Here is a 16,777-nt window from a genome sequence, read left to right as displayed (position 1 = left end):
TAAGTAACCACTTTAAAGTTACCTATATTTGTTTTCCAAGGTAACCACTTCAAAGTTATCTATATTTGTTTTCCTAAGTAACCACTTTAAAGTTATCAATATGAAATACAACAACCATTGTTAATTCCCTGTCACCTTGTCTATAATTCAGTATTGCTTGTACTATTCTTGTGGTGCTTTGTAAATGGCTGTCTTTTTGTTAATATGTTTTCAATTTACTTTTAAAATTAAAAAAAAAGAACCTTGGACACTACATTGGCAGTTTCCCAAGCAGTGGGGAAGGCTTCTATCCACAGTGAGAAGGTGCAGAAAAAAGTGAGAAGATATCTATCTGTTTTGTGGTGAGGTATTTGTGATGTCTATCTGCCAGTCTTCACCTGGAGCGTGTCCATGATATTAGTGGGTTGCAAAAGAAGGAAGGGGTAAATGTCCTTGAGGAGAGGTCTTGGCACAAAGTGGGCAGTATTGAGTGAATTGATGAGTGGTGGTTTTTAGGGAGGGATATGTGGTGATGGCAGTTAGGAGTTTGTATAGAGTCTGGGTACCTACATGGAAGCAGGTGTGTAAGTCACTGATGATGGTTAATGCTTGTTGGTCTGGGAATGAAGCTTTGGTACTTGAAAGAGCCATCCCTGTGTATTTTGTTGACAGGTTTGTGGAGTAAATGTAATTGTTCTGGTGAGTACTGGGTTGAAGGCATGGCCTTTGGGATGAGAGGGAGCAGACAGGAAGGGTATAACTGCTGAGAAGCTAATTTGGCCTGTGTGTCAGTGAAAGCATTACCCTGAGACATGGGATCTGATGGTGTTTGGTGTCCCCTGACTGAATGACTCCCACCTGTTTGGGGAACTGTGCTGCCTCTAGGAGTTTGAAGATGAGAGGTGATGGGAGTACCCTGAGCATTGATGAACCCTCTTTCCTGCCAGATGGCAGCATGAGAGGGGAGGATACTACATGTGTACTTTCAGTCTGTGTAAATGTTTATGACTTTGTCTTTGGCCAGTGTGAGGGCTCATGTGAGGGCCACAACCTCTTCCTTTTGTGAAGATGTCCCGGGTGGCAGTGGGCCTGTCTCTACCACTGTTGACCCATTGACAGTGGCATATCCTGCCATCATTTGAGTGTCTGTGTTGGTTGAGCTGCTGTCTATGAACCATGTGTCAGAAGCTGTAGGGAGAGGAGTACTATTATTGTGAGGGAAAGGTGTAAGTGTCATCTGTAAGACCTCAATGCAATTATGTTGAGGGGGTCTCATCAGAGATGGGAAGCAAAGTGGCTGGGTTGAGGCGACCACTAGTGGAGATATTCATGGAAGGGTCTTGTATGAGTGTGAGATGGACCTGTTGAAAGCAAGAAGGAGTCATTAAGGCAGGGAGTATCTTGTGAGAGATGAGCTCCTTGAAACGATGAGGTGAGTGTACTGTTATCGATTGTCCTAAAGTGAACTTTTTTGCCTCCTGTGTTAAAATGGCTGCTATAGCAAGGGCTCGGAGACAGCAAGCCCATCCACATACTATGTTGTCTAACTGTTTTAAGAGGTGTGCTACTGCTTGGAATGAAGGTCCCTTTTGTGTCCTAAAACCCCCACAAGATTGTGTCCCTGAGAGGAAGTGTATAGAGTAAAGGGCTGAGCTGGGTTAGGAGGAGTGAGAGCTGGGGCCTTTAAGAAAGCCTGTGAAAAAAGGGCTGTATAGGAGTAGTGGGGTCAAGAGGTTTTGACAAGGCTTCCTTGGATGCCTTATAGAGGGGCTGAGCTAGGGAAGCAAAGTTAGGAATCCAGAGATGAAAGAAGTTTGCTAAATTAGGAAAGGATAGAACTTGTTGTTTTGCAGTTGGGACTTGGAAATCCTGAGGGAGAGCTTTGTGGTCAGCAGTAATTGAGTGGGTGATGGGAGTGAGGGTGAGTGCCAAATATTTGACTTTTATTGAAGCTATCTGAGCTTTGACTGGAGACACTCTATATCCATGATCTGACAGAAAATTGAGGAGAGCAGCTGTGTGTTGTATGGCAAGGACATAGGAGGGGGAGCAGAGGAGGAGGTCATCTATGTACTGAAGAAGAGTGCTGGGTTTAAGATCAAAGGCTGCAAGATCAGTAGCAAGGGTTTGGCTAAAGAAGTGGGGACTATCTCTGAACCACTGAGGCAGGACTGTCCATGTGAGCTGTATATGGGTATCTGGGTCTGTCCACATGAAAGCAAGGAGGTCCTGACAGCCAGGGCATAAGGGGATAGTGAAGAAGGCATCTTTGAGGTCCAAAACCATAAAGTGAGTCATGGTTGTGGGAATATGAGAGAACATGGTGTAAGGGTTTGGCACTTCAGGTGAATTGGTGTAACCACATTGTTGATAACTCTTGAGATCTTGGACTAAGTGATAGGAGCCATTAGGTTTATTACTAGGAGAATTGGGGTATTCTAAGCTGAATGTGTAGCTTTAAGGAATCCATTGGCTAGGAGGCGCTGAATTATGGGTTTGAGTCCTCTTTGATGTTTGGGGGCTATTGGATATTGGGGAACACAAGGTTGATGGGCCTTTGAGGGGAATTAGTATAGGGGTGGCATGGATAGCATAGGTGGGACTAGAGGTGTCCCAGACTATGGGGTTGATGAGAGAAGGAGGAAGAGGAGGGGCAGAGACAGTGGTGAATAATGATTGATGTTGAAGGACAAGAGCCATGGGGAGAGAGAAAGTGAAAGAGAAATTCAACTTTTGGAGGAGATCTCATATTACCATCATGTTCAAGTGGCATACACATAAAAATAATAGCTATTTTGGCAATGGTTGTGCATTCAAGATATGTGGGAAATAATTTGCTAACATAATTAAATAATTTGCTCAGTATAGCATGTTGAGCTGTGCAGTCATGGAAAAGTAGTAGTTGAGCTGTCTTCATTGCCACCGATTCACTGAGATTTCCTAAGGAGCATCTCTGATAGTCTTTCACTAATAACTCAGCAATTGTATGTGTTTTCTTAGCTTTAACAACCAAAAATACCTTTAAAATTTTTTTGTTTTATGGAAAAAAGTTAAAACAAAATTTCATAATAAGATAATAGGAGAATAATAATAGTTAACACATTGCATATTGTTATCTTTAAAGTAGCTACTTAGAGTATAAGATATGGTCATAAAAAATTCTTCAATTGATGTTAACACAAGCCTCTTTCTTGTTTTTATTTTAAAAATAAAAGGAGGAAATCATTAACAGATAGACAACCTTTTACAAAATAGCAAAAGAACAATACAGACAATACAGTTACAAAGTAGTAGGAAATTAACAATGCTTGTTCTATTACATATTGATATCTTCAAAGTGGTTTCTCATGAAAACAGATAGAGACATGCAATACTGATCAATCAAGGACTCATTGACAGTTTCAAGCCTCCCCTTTCTATGAACTAAGAGACACTAATAGTATAACAAATATGCATTTTTTCTCCCTTTTCCCTTGGTTCCTTTTCCCTTTCCTCCATCCTAGTTTCTTTTTTCTTTTTAAACAATTTCTTCCCATTTCACAATATCTATTGTGCATTTTAGATCTTATTTACTCTTTTAATTTCTCACACCAGTGAGGCAATATGATGTTTACACATGTGAGTATGATTTATTTCACTTATGAGTATGGTCTCAATTGCATCCATTTACCTATAAAGGTCTCAAGTTTATCCTTCTTTATGGCCAAGTAGTACTCTAGTGTATAAGAATACCACAACTTTTTTTTTTTTATCTATTCCTCAGTTGATGGTCATTTGGGTTGTTCCCAAGATTTAGCTATGACAAATTGTGATGCTGTAAACATAGGTGTACATATATCACTGTGGTTTGATGTTTTTAATTCTTTTGGAAATATACCCAGAAGGCCAATAGCTGGGTTGAATGGAATATCTAATCCTAGCTTTTTGAGGAATATCCATACTTATTTCCACAGTGGTTGTACCAGTCTACACTCCCATCAACAGTGGAGAAGTGTTCCTTTTTCCCCACAGCCCTGTTAGCATTTGTTATTGGTTGATTTCTTGATAGCCATTCTTTCTGGGGCTAGATGAAATCTTAGTGTTGTTTTAATTTGCATTTTTCAAATGACCAATGATGTTGAACATTTTTCACATATTTATTTGCCATTAGTATTTCTTCATCTGAGAAGTGTGTACTCATTTCAGATGCCCTTTTTTGGATTGAGTCTTTGAAATGGGGGGTTCTGAGTTTTTTCAATTTTTCTATTTTCTGGATGTAAGTCCTTTGAGGGACAATTGGCTAAAATTTTTTCTCACTCTGTAGATTGTCTTTTCACTCTGTTGGTGATTTCTTTTGTTGTGCAAAAGCTTTTTAATAGGATGAGATCCTATTAATTTACCCTTTGTAGTACTTCCTGTGTAGTTTTGTTCATGAACTCTCTACCTACATGTATATCTATAAGTTTTCTATCTACTTTCTCTTCCAGTAGATTGTTTCTGTTTCAATATTTAGGTCTTTGATCCATTTTGGCTTTAGTTTAGTGCATGCTGATAGACATGGGTCTAGTTTTAGCCTTCAGCATGTAGGAAACCAGTTTTTCCAGCACCACTTATTAAAGAAGCTATCTTTCTTCCAGGGGCCATGCTTAGCCTCTTGGTCAAAAATAAGGTGGTTGAGCGTGTTTGGAGTTGTATCCACATCTTCTATTCTGTTCTACTGATCCTCAGGTCTGCTTTTTTGCCAGTACCATACTGATTTTATCACACTAGCTTTGTAGTACAATTCAAAGTCAGGGATTGTGATGCCTTCTGGTTTGCCTTTGTTTCCCACTATTGCCTTTGCTATTCTAGGTCTCTTCTGGTTCCAGATGAATTTTAGGAATGTTTTCCCTAGGTCTGTGAGATATGCTAATGGTATTTTATTGGTATTGCATTAAATCTGTATGACAATTTTGGGAGTATGGCCATTTTTACTATATTGGTTCTTCCTATCCATGAACTTGAAATGCTCCACTTCAATATTTTCTTGACTTGAGGATTTGTGTGGAGAAGTCTGCCATGATTCTGATGGGATTTTCTTTATAGGTGATCTGTTTCTTTTCTCTAACAGCTTTTAATATTCTGTTCTTGTGCTGGATTTGTGGAATCTTGATTATTATATGTCTGGGTGTAGATTTATTTTGGTTATGGATAATTGGCATTCTATATGCCTCACTTAACTGTATGTCAGGTTGTTTTCCCATGCTTTGGAAATTTTCTGCTATCATTCCTCCAAATTGTTTTTTTTTTTTTTTTATGTCTTTTGTGTTGACCTCCTGCATTTTAATTTACACCAGTTATTCTTATATCATTTTTCTTTGCATCATCTTGCAGCTGTTGAATTCTTATTTCCTGATCTTTTGTTATTTTCAAGAGATTTTTCCTTTCATGATTACTAGCCATGATCCTATCTTTAAGGTCTGAAATTCTGTCTTCAGTTTCATTCAAGTGGTTTTGCCAGCTTTCAATGGAATTTTTAATTTCCTGGATATTTGTTTGAATCTGTTTAATGCATTCTATCTCTTTCCTATATTGATCATTCATGATTATCATCCCCTTCCTATCATCATCTATTTTTTATCTATCTCCACTCTAAATTTGCTGAGCAATTCCTTTATAAATGTTGACATTTCTTTTTTTTTTACCTGAGAGATTATTTGTGATCTAATTTCCTTTATAACCTCATGGATCGTTTCTTTACTTTGGCTGCTATCATTTCAGAACTGTCAGGTGTGTGTCTTCCATTTTCCTCTATATCTTTGTCTCCTGGACTTGTTGTGGGTAGGCTGGAGGTCTGAGATTGCATTTTGCTTCTGTGTCTTGTCATTTTCTGTTTGTAAAGTTTTTATTTTTTCTGTGTTGATACTTGTAAATTTTTTTAGTTGGTAGCTAAATCACTTATATGAAATCCTCTCTAGGGAAAGTCTGTTCTTCAGGAACATCATCTGTGTGTAGGAAGTTCTTGGTTTGTGTTTGTACCAACATCCTACCTTCCCAGTTAATTAAGAGTGAGATGTTGCTATCTTTTGGCTCAGTCCACAGTCTTTTGATGCTGGTCTGTAGTGAGTTTATTACCCAGAGCTTCCTAGTATAGTTACAGAAAGGGAACAACTGATTACAACAGATATGACATGTTAGCTAGAGTAGTATAATTAGCAATAACAATAGCATCAAGCACCATTTAGAAACTATGGTAGCTATTAATTTTCTACCTTAAAGCATAAGAGCAAAATGTACAGTTATGTAACCACACTGATCATAAATTAGGAGCTTGTATGCAAAGTGTTTATCCTTGATAGAGTTGTTTTACACTGTGGTGGTGAAATTTTAGAAGGAAACTGGTCACCCACTGCCAGTCATTGTCTTCCTTATCTTCCACCTATTGCTTGGCAACTAGTAACCTATTCTTTTGCTCCGTAAATTTGTTCATTCTGGACTTTTTTTTTTCTTTTTTTGAGACAGGGCCTTGCTACATAGTTGAAGCTATCCTTGAGCTCACTATGTAGCTCACCCTGGCCTCGAACACTCAGTGATCCTGTTGCCTCAGCCTCCTGAGTGCTGTGATTACAGGTGTGTGCCACCATGCCTGGCCATCCTGGACATGTTATGGAATGGAAGGATACAGCATGTAGCCTCCCTGTGTTGTGTCACTTAGCATAATATTTTCAAGGCTCATCCATATTAGAGTGTATGCCATACTTAACTTGTGAATAATTTCACTTAAAGTGAATAATTTCACTTATGTATATACCCCATTTTATTTATTCATCAGTTGATAGATAGTTGGGCTGTTTTATTCTTTGGCTGTTATGAATAATGTTGTGACAGACATTTGTGTGTATGTACTTTGTGTAAATATGTTTTTAATTGTCTTAGGCTTATACCTACAAATGAAATTGCCGTGTCAGGTAGTAATTCTGTGTTTATTCATGGAATTGCCAAATTGTTTTCTTTTTTTGTTTGAGAATTCATCAATTTTTTTATATTGAATTGTCATCTATTATCACTTAAAAAAGATCCACTCTGGAAAACATCTAATGGATGTTGATTTCCCATTAAAAAAAGAAGTCATCTTGTCTGATTATAATTCTGAGTACACAATAAATTATATTTACGTGCAATGACTAGACTATCACACAGTAAAAAAAATATTATTTTTATGTACATTTAAAAAGATTTATATATATTTTTTTTAGACAGGGTGTCACTGTGCCGGCTGGCCTTGAGTTCACTATGTAGCCCAGGTTGGGCTCTAACTCACAGTGATCCTCTTGCCTCAGCCACCCAAGTGCTGGAATTACAAGCATGCACCACCACACCAGGGAAGATTTATATTTTCATATATAGTTTATAAAGTTAAAAATTCCCTGCATGAAATCCTATGTGTACAGAGCTTGTATATCCCCATTTGCTTAAAGCCATAATACACACACCCTTGAGTTCTTTCTACCTCATATTTAAATTTTGGCTCCATACTCATTATTTTTGAAATGTGAATTACAAAGGAAATAAAATGTAATCATGTACATTTATTTCAGATGTTTTTAGTTAAGAAAATGAGGTAAAATATGTTACTAAATCAGCATTTGTCAATTCCACAGTTCCCTAGTTCTGTTCACCTTTCTGTACTGCGTTCATACAGGAACATACAAAGCTAACAGATTATCAGTTTTTAAACTGACATTAAAGTACTACAGTCTGACAGTAATTAGGCATGAATAATGCAATTATCTAATTGCCCTAGCCTGACAATTACTTCTGCTTCAGCAGAAATCTCAGCTAAGACAATGCGTACTAAATTCACAGAGGTGTCATTATTGTAATTGTTAAGTATATGGGCTCTGCATCAGATAGTACAGTGATCACTTAAAAAACAACAAAATAGGTGTTTGACATCGCAGAGTACTGTAGAATCTCTCCTCAGAATGGGGGAATCTAAACTGTTAAAGGATTATCCACCGCCCCGTAGAAAGCACTAGTACAGCCCCCACGTGTTCAATACAGACACCTGAAGGGCTTATAAAAAGTTTAAGATAAGCTTCACTCTTCATCCTGAAGAAAATCTTTAAAAATAACAAAGGTATCAGCGCCTTCTCTTCTCTCCTAAGCAGCTAAAGACCAACGAGAACTACAAAGTGCCGCGGTGTGAAGTACGAGCGATTTAAGAGGCACGACCCCATCTGATGGTTTAGGATGAAATATGAAAATAGGCCCGATCTGCAGCCGTACCGGAAAACCACGTCCTCCCGCATTTGTTACTTTGAAACCAGGGTACAGGCTTTGCATCCTAACACGGGACAGTCAGCTGCTGAGCGGGAGAGCAGCGTCCCGGCTCCGAGGTCCGGGCGGCTCTCTCCTCCCTCAGCCAGGCCAGCTGTGCTTCAACATCGGGTGGATCCCTCACCTAGTCTGCAACGCTCGGGGAAGAACTGTCGGCTCGTTTTCGGAGGAATCTCCAAACTGATTTCCACAGTGGTTTCACCAGTCTGCATTCCCACCAGCAGTGGAGGAGGGTTCCTATTTCTCCACAGCCTCGCCAGCATTTGTTATTGGTTGATTTCTTAATGCTAGCCTTCTTACTGGGGTAAGGTGGAATCTTAGTGTTGTTTTAATTTGCATTTCTCGAATGACTAATGATGTTGAACATTTTCTCATATATTTATTTGCCGTTTGTATCTCCTTGTCTGAGAAATGTGTGTTCATCTCAGCTGCCCATTTTTGGATTGGGTCTTTGAATTTGGAGGGGCTGAAATTTTTTAATTCTTTATATGTTCTAGATAGAAGCCCTTTGTCTGAGGGACAATCAGCTAAAATTTTTTCCAAGTTTGTTGGTTTTCTTTTGACTCTGCTGGTGATTTCTTTAGATGTGCAGAAACTTTTCAGTAGGATGAGATCCCAGTTGTTGATCCTTTCTAGGTTTAGAGGTCCCATTCAACCCAGCTATCCCCCTGCTGGGTATTTTCCCAGAAGATCTAAAAACATCATATCACAGTGATATATGTGCACCTATGTTCATAGCAGCACAATTTGTAATTGCTAAAATGTGGAAGCAACCCAAATGTCCATCCACCGAGGATTGGATAAGAAAATTATGGTACTTTTATATAATGGAATATTACTCAGCTGTAAAGAAAGATAAACTCGAGGCCTTTATATTTAAATGGTCACAACTAGAGACCATACTCATAAGTGAAATAAATCAAACATACATGTGCAAGCACCGCATTGTGTCACTAGTGTAAAACTTGAAAGAGTTAAGTTAAACTCGGAGGTATGATAGACACTGTGAAATGATAGGAAACCACCGAAGAGTAAAGGGCTTCTGGGATGTGGGAAAAGAGAAGGGAAAGAAGGAGAAATTTTGTATGTATGTATATACAGGATAGATAACATGGTTGTTCTTCTATCTGCTGTTTCTATGCTGAAAGAAACTGTCAATGAGTCTTTGGTTGACCAGTATTGCATGTCTATATCTGTTTTCATGAGAAGCCACTTTGAAGATATCAATATGTAATACAACCACCATTGTTAATTCCCTACCACTTTGTTTGGAACTCTGTATTGTCTGTATTGTGCTTGTGATATGTTGTAAAATGTTGTATGTCTGTTAATGTTTCCCTCCTTTTATCCTTAAAAAAAAAAAAAAAAAAAAGAACTGTCGGCTCGGCATTTAGAAACCACTCCCTCCAATGGAAGTGCTCAGCTTGGTAATCTTGGGGTGTTTTTTAACAAGTGAGAGAATCTCCAGCAATTCAACAGATTCTAAAGTTCCTACGTTCAACTGGAGAAGGCAAGAAGCGAATGCAGAGGGTTTTGCTTCTGAAAAGACTCAGCAAGGGCCGGCTGTCAGCTGAGCTTCTAGCTGAGGAGGGTTCAGGGCTTCTCTCCTCTCTGAGGATGACAAAGTACGATAGTGTGGGTAAATGCAGAGTGTTTGAGGCAGAAGTAGCTCCCAATCACAGTGCAATGTTTCCGAAGTTACTTTTCCCATCCACTTGATGTCAGAAGCGGTACATTTACCTTGACTAATACAGATCACGTCTTGAATGGATGACATTTTTGAATTCTTTTCCAACTATTCTAGCAGCCAGCAAAAATCAACAGATTCCAATGCAAGATAAATATTTAGGTTTCATCTTCCTGAAATCCAAAAATCTGTCTAAAATGTTGACAGCCAGGTCAAAAGCTTCAACACAAGATCCAAAAAATTAAACTCATTAAGTCTACTTTGTATTTCTCAGTCCTGAACACAAAGTGTTATCATTTTCTGGAGTAGCCTCGATCAAGGCCAGCCCTTTCCCTCTGGGTTGGAATCTCTATTCTTGTTCTAGGCAGAGGCTTAACAATCCGGGAAGTCAGACCTCTTCCCGACCTGCCGAGTGCTCGGGACCCACACCCTGCCTGGCGCGGAGATGCGTCGGTGTCAGGCCGCTCGGCCCCCCCGGCATATCTCCGAGGCTCTCCACTCCTCCCCGCGGAGCCGCTGCCTCGGCCTCCCAGACCGGCTCAGCCGTTTGGCTAGTCCCACGGCCCGCGCCCCTGGGCGCAGCGCCGGCTCCACACCGCAGCCGCAGGGAAGCTTATGTTTCTTAAACAGACGACGCCATTCTATATTCTGTGAGCTGTAATCTTAGTTTGATCCGACAAGTTGTTTATCACAAACAACAGAAATTTATTTCCCAGCGTTCAGGAGGCTGGAAAGTCTAAGATTAAATCACCAACAGATTCAGGGTCAAGCAGAACAGTTCTTCGTCCCTAAATGGTGCCATCTTGCCATGTCCTCACGTGGGCCCACGAAGAAGGGCCCAATGAGCTCACTCGAGCTTTTTTTTTTTTTTTTTCGTCTTTTTGAGACAGGGTCTCGCTATGCAGTTCAGGCTGGCCTTGAACTCACTTTGTACCCCAGGCTGGTCTCGAACTTGCAATGATCCTCCTGCCTCACCCTTCTGAGTGTTGTGATTACGGGGGTGCGCCACCACGCCTGGCTCAAGCCTATTTTATAAGGACAATAATTCCATTCCTGAGGACTCGGCTCTTATGACCCCATCACACCCCATTGGGACTCACTGCAGAACACCATCATCCTGGGGGTTAGAATTTCATCATGTGAATTTGGTGGGCGGGTGATAACCATTCAGACCGCAATAGTTGTCATTTTACTCTTTTTTGGTGTGTGGTTCTGGGAATTGACCGGAGGACCTGCTCATGCTAGCCAAGTGCTCTACTACCAAGCCACATCCCCAGACCTTTGAGGCACAAAAATGTCTAATTTGCTCTTTAATTCATCCATCCACTTTCTCTTGTTTGTTTATGCTTTAGGTGTCATATCTAAGAAACCACTGCCTAGTCTAAGCTCTTAAAAATTTAGCTCTATATTTTCTTCTAATAGTTTTACAGCTTTAACAATAGGAATTCTAATGTATTTTGAATTAATTTTTATACATACTATGAGGTAAGCATGTAGGTAAAATGTCAAGTGAAGAGTGTGAGGTAACACTTCATTCTTTTGCGTTTGAATACTTACTTGTCTATCATTTGTGCCACTCTGTTTTGGGGACCTCTAATTTAGCAATGGTTCTCATAATTAAAAATGCACATTGTCCCAGAATTCTTTCTAACTATGAAATACCAATGTGGATATATTAAAATATACTAAAAATATTAACTCCAGCATTTTATTCATTGAAAAATATTAAACCCAATATAGTGTCATTAATTAACAAGTTATGATATATTCACATAGTGAAACATAATATACCTGTTAGATGCAGTGAAGTTAAATTATGACTTTGATACTATAATTTGTTGAATTAAAAAGTATTTTGCTTTTTAGGTGATATTTATTGATCTCTAGTGTTTCGTAGGCAAAATTCTAAGTGCTTTAGAAGTACTGAGTCATAAGAACTGAGCACCCTAAGGTATCGTCATCATCATCTTCTTCATCATCATGATGCCATTTTACAGATGAAGTAGTTGAAGGTGATAGCATTCAGGAAACATGCCTGTATCAGTCAGTGGTCACTAGGAGAATAGATTAATACATGGTATATAAATATATAAGGATTGTTATGGTTTATGTCTGTGTGTCCCCCCAATGCCTCATGAGGCAATGGGACAGGCTTTTAGAATTTGAATATGGGTGTGAGAGCTGCACCCGACCTGGAGTGGATAGTTTGCATATGTAAGGGAGAGGAAGAAGCTGCTTGGGGGCATTCCTCCTCGATTCTGCCCTGGTGTGTGTGTCCTGGTAGTTGCTTAACTGTGTGCTGCCGCCCTGAGATGCAGCCCTCTGCCACGTGCCACTCTGCCTTATAATCATGCCTAGTACGGATTGAAACTTCCACAAACTGTAAGCAAAATAAACCTTTCCTTCCTTCATTTTGGGCATCAGATATTTTGTCCCAGCAACGAGAGAAAAGTAACAAGGATTTACAGGATAGGCTTACAATGGCTGTCTGCAGAATCAGGTGTGGAACTGCATAAAGGCTGTGTGTGTGCTGGACAAAGGAAGGGGACAGTCCCAGGGGCTCAGTGTGGGGCCCTATGTGAGTTCATGTTGGGAGGCTGAGAGTCTGTAATGGAAGGCTGAAGAACTTGCTCTGGAAGTCAGGAGTCGTGGAAGGGAAGGTGAAGCCTGGAGCAGTTCTGAAGAAACAGAGGCGAGCCTGCTGTCTTTATTTTTCTTATATTCTGCTCGATGATAAGCCTGTTGGTTGGTGCCACTCATACCCAAGGGTGGTCTTCTGTCCTGAGTAAATCCCTTCACCTACACCTAGTGCTGTGCTGATCTAATTTAGTTGGGTGTTTGTTAGTTAAACTGACAATTGTTGGTTACAACCCAAGGTTATAGAGCTATGAGAAGATAAGTAAACTATGCCATGATTCCTCTAACCAGTCCCCTAATGCTTACCAAAATATATACATCTATCCCAACTTGGGTTTAAAGTCAGTTAAAGAGCTAGAGATGGTGGTGCATGCCTGTACTCCCCATCCTCAGGAGGCTGAAGCAGGAGGATTGCTGGGAGCCCAAGGCCAGCCTGGGCTGCAGAGTGAGTATAAGGATGGCCTGAACTACATAGCAAAAGCCTGTCTCCAAAACCAACCCCCACAAAAAACAAACAGGAAAATCAGCCAGCAAACAACAACAAAAACAACTACAACAAAAAACCATCAGTTAAATAAAACTGATAAGTATATAGGTTTCCACAAGTGCAGCCAAAATCTGAAAGGTAAGCAGCAAACTGTTCACAGTCAGGTTTGAAAGATAGGAAGGAGAAGGAACAAACATGTGTTTAGAGCCTCTAATATGTCTCTTACTGGCCTTTACATAAATTATCTCATTTAATCCTTATGGCATTCTTATAAGATGTGAGTTATATTACAAAGTAAGTTTAATAATTTACTTATTAGCTATCTTTCTTAAGGTGCAAGGCAGAAGACAAGGTGAAGCTTTCTAGGTAGAAAAACAGCCTAAGGAAAGTGCACAGACATAGAGAGCAGAACACATGACTGATTTGACTAGAGCTGAGGGCTCTGAGGCAAAATACTGGAAAACAAATAAGGCGGGTGGGGGGCGCATAGGATGGAAGCATTGAGTGACAGACAGAAGAGTTTAGATGCATTGACCACAAGGCACAGAGAGCAGGATAGGTGGGAGTGGGAGTGGAAATGGAAAACCCATCATTTGTATACACTTCTGAATTGCTTGAATTTGTTACCACAATCACCTGTTTTTGTAAGTAAAACAATCTTTGTGACAGAAATGGTCAGCTACAGTTAGACAGGGCAGGAAGCCCTGGCATGCTACTGCACACGATGATGACAACAGACAACAATAATGAATCATACATTTCAAGAAGCTAGAAGAGAGTGCCCTTAAAGTTTTCACAGAAAGAAACGGTGGGTGCTGGAGGTAGTGGCACATGCCTGCACTTCCTGCCTAAGGGGCTGAGGGAGGACAGCTGAAAGTTCAGGGCAAGCCTGGGCAACTCAGTGAGACTCACCCTCAAATTAAAATAGAAGGGCTGTGATGTAGCTCAGGAATAGGGTGGTTTTCTAGCATGTGGTAGGCCTTGAATTTGATCCTAATCACAACAATTAAAAAAAAGTAAATGATAAATGTTTACCCTGATTTAAACTTTACACACTATACACATGTATAAAAGCATCACATATTACCCCATTATCCTGTATATATTTTGTTTCTATGTATAAATTAAAAATAAACTTAATGTAAATAAAAAGGAATTCAAAGAAACAGTTTTTTTGTGGGGCAGTTCTGGAGACTGAACCCAGGGCCTTGTGCATGCTAGGAAAGTTATCTACTATCACGTTAATAATATCCTTTAGTTATTGCGGGCTGATCAGGCCTGCAGTCTCCCAAAGGAGTGGATGGTGAAGGCTTAAATAAATGAGACAATTGAACTGATTTTAGGGCTCCAGGAGGGATAAACTCTTGCAAAATTTGAGATTTTCTGGGTGAAGACCCAGAACTTTCCTGGGTGGCCCTATTTATTTGGTTTTCAAACAAAGGATGGGGATACTGAAGAAAATGCAGGAATCTGGGCAGGACTTGGGAATCCCTTTACAGACTTCTCCAAGTAATGCTTTATGTTAATTTAGGAGAACTATGTTAACTCCAGGAAGGCCTTCACTGCAGGAGTGAGATGCCTGCAGCTGTAGTCTCCTTTTAGTTAATTGGGGTTGAAGCCAAAAGCCCTCAGCTGTGGCCTTGTCTTATCCTTTGAGGCCTCATGGCTTCACCCTCCATTACAGGTCTCAGTTGGTACCAGTGACTCACAAGTAAACATGGAAAGTGAATTAGTTAATTTTAAATTCTGCTCAGAGCTGCTTCATAATGGTCTCCATCAATCTACCACTGAGCTATATCCTAACCCCAGAGGAACTATTTTCTAAGCCTTATTGTATACTAGGTATTGACTACCATTGATTCCTATCACATGTCAGCAAGAACATATCTATAATCACACAAAGTTGGGTTTATTATCTTGTAATGAGATGCATGATGACAGGTCATGAGGCATCTCAGTAGGAGAGCACTTCGTATTGCAACCCCTTTTTATATTTCCAGTGAGGACAAACTTTAAAACAAATCACTGGGTGTTAAAAGATCAGTGCTTTAAGGGTTAAGTAGCAAGCACCAAAACCTTATTTAAACTAGAAGCATTTCCACGTGAAATGTATGGCCTCTAATTTCTGAAATGAAAGTCTAAAAGACCCCAGAGAACTGATATATCTCCATCTTGTTCTTCATCAGAACCTGTAAAGATGTCACCTTTGACTCATGAATCTTTACTAGCTCTCATTCCAAGCAGGACAGTTCTCAGGGCAAGTTTCATGTCCTTATTACGAAGACTGTAGATCAGGGGATTAAAGAGAGGCGTCATTACTGAATACACCAGTGTGACGATCTTCTGCATCAAAGTGGGGATGCCATACGTAGGGCTCACATACATCACCATGACTGTCCCATAGAAAAGGGACACCACAGCTAAATGAGAACCACAGGTGGAGAAGGCCTTCCACCGCCCAGAGGCAGAAGGGACCTGAAAAACTGCTCTAAGCAGCAGAACATAGGATCGAAGAATGTATATAATAGTGCAAAAGAGGGCAAAGGAACTCTGAGCATAAAAAATAGTTTCAGTAACAGGAGCTGTGGCACAAGACAGAGCCATCAGCGGGTCCATGTCACACAGGAAGTGATCAATGATATTAGAACCACAAAAGGGAAGTTGGGAGATGAAATAAATGGGTATTGGATATCCAAGGAATCCAGTAAGCCAGCATGCAGACACCAGTGTGCAGCAGAGTCTGCTGGTCATGAGGGAGGGGTAGTGCAGGGGGTGGCAGATAGCCAAATACCGATCATAGGCCATCACCGTCAGGAAGAGACATTCAGCCGTGCCTAGTGAAAAGAAGTAGTAGAACTGAAGGAAGCACCCAGAAAAAGAGATGGTCTTTGTCTTGGAGAGCATGTTGGCCAGCATGTTAGGAACAGTGGAGGACACATACCAGATCTCAAGGAACGCAAAGTTTCCCAGCAAAAAGTACATGGGTGTATGTAGTCGTGGGTCACATCTTACTGCACAGACAATGGCTCCATTTCCCAGCAAGGTTAAAACATAAAACACCAAGAACAAAGTGAAGAGGGAAATCTGTATCTTCCAGGAACCAGGGAATCCCAGGAGAACAAACTCGGTCACCGTGGGCATTGCGGATCTGTTCATGGGACCTAAATCTATAAAGAAAAAACATGAATTTTACTCAGGTTTCTCTTATGCACGAAGATGGCTTTCTGGGCTTGCTTTGGAGAGAAGGATGGACCCAGTGGTGCTGACTATCACCCAGCATCAAATATCTCACTCTCTCTGGGAGGGAAATTCCAGGTGAAGGAGGGCATTTATGTGGTTCTCTGTACTTTCTTCATTTCTGGAGATGCAGGCAGTTTGTTTTCAAGTACTTTGTTGAGATATTTAACAGGTAAATTAATGTTAAATCTGCTTGCTTGCAGGGATTACTGTAAAACCCCCATGTCTCTCCCCAGGAAGCATGCATTGCTCCCTCCTTTTCCCTGGAGTACATTCCCTTCTCAACTCTTGGGACCCACTTAGGACTTAGTATGTTTGCTTCTCTATATATTAATTCTAGTTTATTAGCTGGAGTCAGAAAAGAGAGGAGCCAGGGGAAAAACTGAATTCTAGGAGCTTTCTTTTTTTTTTTTTTATTTTAAAGAGTAAAAGAAGGATAACATAATAATAGG

At 40.2% G+C, this 16,777-nt stretch overlaps 1 protein-coding gene across 1 annotated transcript; it reads right to left on the bottom strand.

Moving 5' to 3' along the window:
- Positions 1 to 15,299: 15,299 nt before the first annotated feature.
- Positions 15,300 to 16,262, bottom strand: LOC102019331 (olfactory receptor 11H4). The gene has a single exon (XM_005412042.2). The coding sequence runs from the start codon at positions 16,242 to 16,244 to the stop codon at positions 15,300 to 15,302; it is 945 nt and encodes a 314-aa protein (XP_005412099.1). The 5' UTR covers positions 16,245 to 16,262.
- Between the last annotated feature and the right edge of the window lie 515 nt (positions 16,263 to 16,777).

The sequence above is a fragment of the Chinchilla lanigera genome, unplaced genomic scaffold (genome assembly GCF_000276665.1).
Source record: "Chinchilla lanigera isolate Chin_1 unplaced genomic scaffold, ChiLan1.0 scaffold00149, whole genome shotgun sequence".
Classification (NCBI taxonomy): domain Eukaryota; kingdom Metazoa; phylum Chordata; class Mammalia; order Rodentia; family Chinchillidae; genus Chinchilla; species Chinchilla lanigera.
The sequence above is the reverse complement of the archived record's forward strand: the minus strand, read 5'-3'. Positions and strand labels throughout refer to the sequence as shown.

Excerpts from the sequence above, each read along its gene's own strand:
- LOC102019331 (XM_005412042.2), bottom strand. The coding sequence starts at position 16,244 with ATGAACAGATCCGCAATGCCCACGGTGACCGAGTTTGTTCTCCTGGGA.